Here is a 1,201-nt window from a genome sequence, read left to right as displayed (position 1 = left end):
AGGACCCCTGGAGGGAGCAGCCATTAAAGATAAAAGTTGATATTTGGAGAAGGATCACTGTACTGTAGAACATCCACTCCTTGGTGCCCCCTGGTGGAGACGCATCTGATCAGTGTCCTCCACGTTTAACCAAGTCTCTTTGGAGACGTACCTTTTCATCGTGCAACAGCCTGGTGTCCACATGTGGGCGCTGCACCATCACTGTACACACACACACACACACACACACACACTCAATCACACATTTTCTTGCCGCCGCCGCCGCCGCCACACACACACTCATACATATTACATGTGACACTTTACGTGTTCCACCACGGCGTCGCTGACCACACGTGTGTGATTTACACCTGACAGACTGACACGGCGTTAATGACACACACACACACACACACTCTGTAGCTGCCACTCCTCCGGCCGCCGCCGCCGTGTCCCGATTTATGTCTCCATTTCACTGGGGGACACGCAACTTTATGGCTACAACTAATGAGTGTTTGCATTATTGATTAACCTATGAACTATTTTACAGCAGCAGCTAAATGTGTCCGGCCGCAAAGTAGACGCTGGACGTTTAATAAGTCTGTGTGTGAAGGCCGTGAACGACGGGAGTCACAGGTGTTGAATAATACTGTTTGAAATGATCATTCTCTCCTGCTCTATAGCATAGCTTAGCTTAGCATAGCTTAGCTTAGCTTAGCATAGCTTAACATAGCTTAGCATAGCATAGCTTAGCATAGCTTAACATAGCTTAGCATAGCATAGCATAGCATAGCGTAGCAGTGTTAGCAAGTGAAATCACTCAACGCTGCCATCGTCTGACAGATAACAACACAGTCACAAATAAACTTTTCCAATTAGGCGTCTCACTTACTGAACACACCTGTCTCGCTGGCTAACGTGCTAACAGATAGGTTAGCTAACAGGTACGGCAGGTGAGTGTAGCAGAAACACTGACTGGTCACATCAACCGAACCTTTAACTCCACTCCATATTTAATCTTTCTTTTCTTTTCTTTTCTTTTCTTTTCTCCTCAGGAGGTGCTGCCCGACAGGAAGAGGGTGACCACCAGGAGCTTCCTGCCCATCGCCCCGGTGGACAAAGACAGTGGAAGCAACTTCACCTGCGTGGCCAGTAACCCAGCGGTGCCCATGGGAAAACGCACCACGGTTCACCTTAACGTCCACCGTAGGTTTGCCTTTTT

General features: G+C 48.3%; 1 protein-coding gene across 1 annotated transcript in view; it reads left to right on the top strand.

The window, feature by feature from the left end:
* Positions 1-1,201, top strand: part of kirrel1b (kirre like nephrin family adhesion molecule 1b) — an 81,085-nt gene that overhangs the window by 46,310 nt on the left and 33,574 nt on the right. The window contains exon 5 of the mRNA XM_025052452.1: positions 933-1,193. Coding sequence (XP_024908220.1) covers positions 933-1,193 — 261 coding nt within the window. The remainder of the gene's footprint in view (positions 1-932; positions 1,194-1,201) is intronic.

This window comes from Cynoglossus semilaevis, chromosome 20 (assembly GCF_000523025.1).
Source record: "Cynoglossus semilaevis isolate Cse_v1.0 chromosome 20, Cse_v1.0, whole genome shotgun sequence".
In the NCBI taxonomy this organism is placed as follows: Eukaryota; Metazoa; Chordata; class Actinopteri; order Pleuronectiformes; family Cynoglossidae; genus Cynoglossus; species Cynoglossus semilaevis.
The sequence above is the reverse complement of the archived record's forward strand: the minus strand, read 5'-3'. Positions and strand labels throughout refer to the sequence as shown.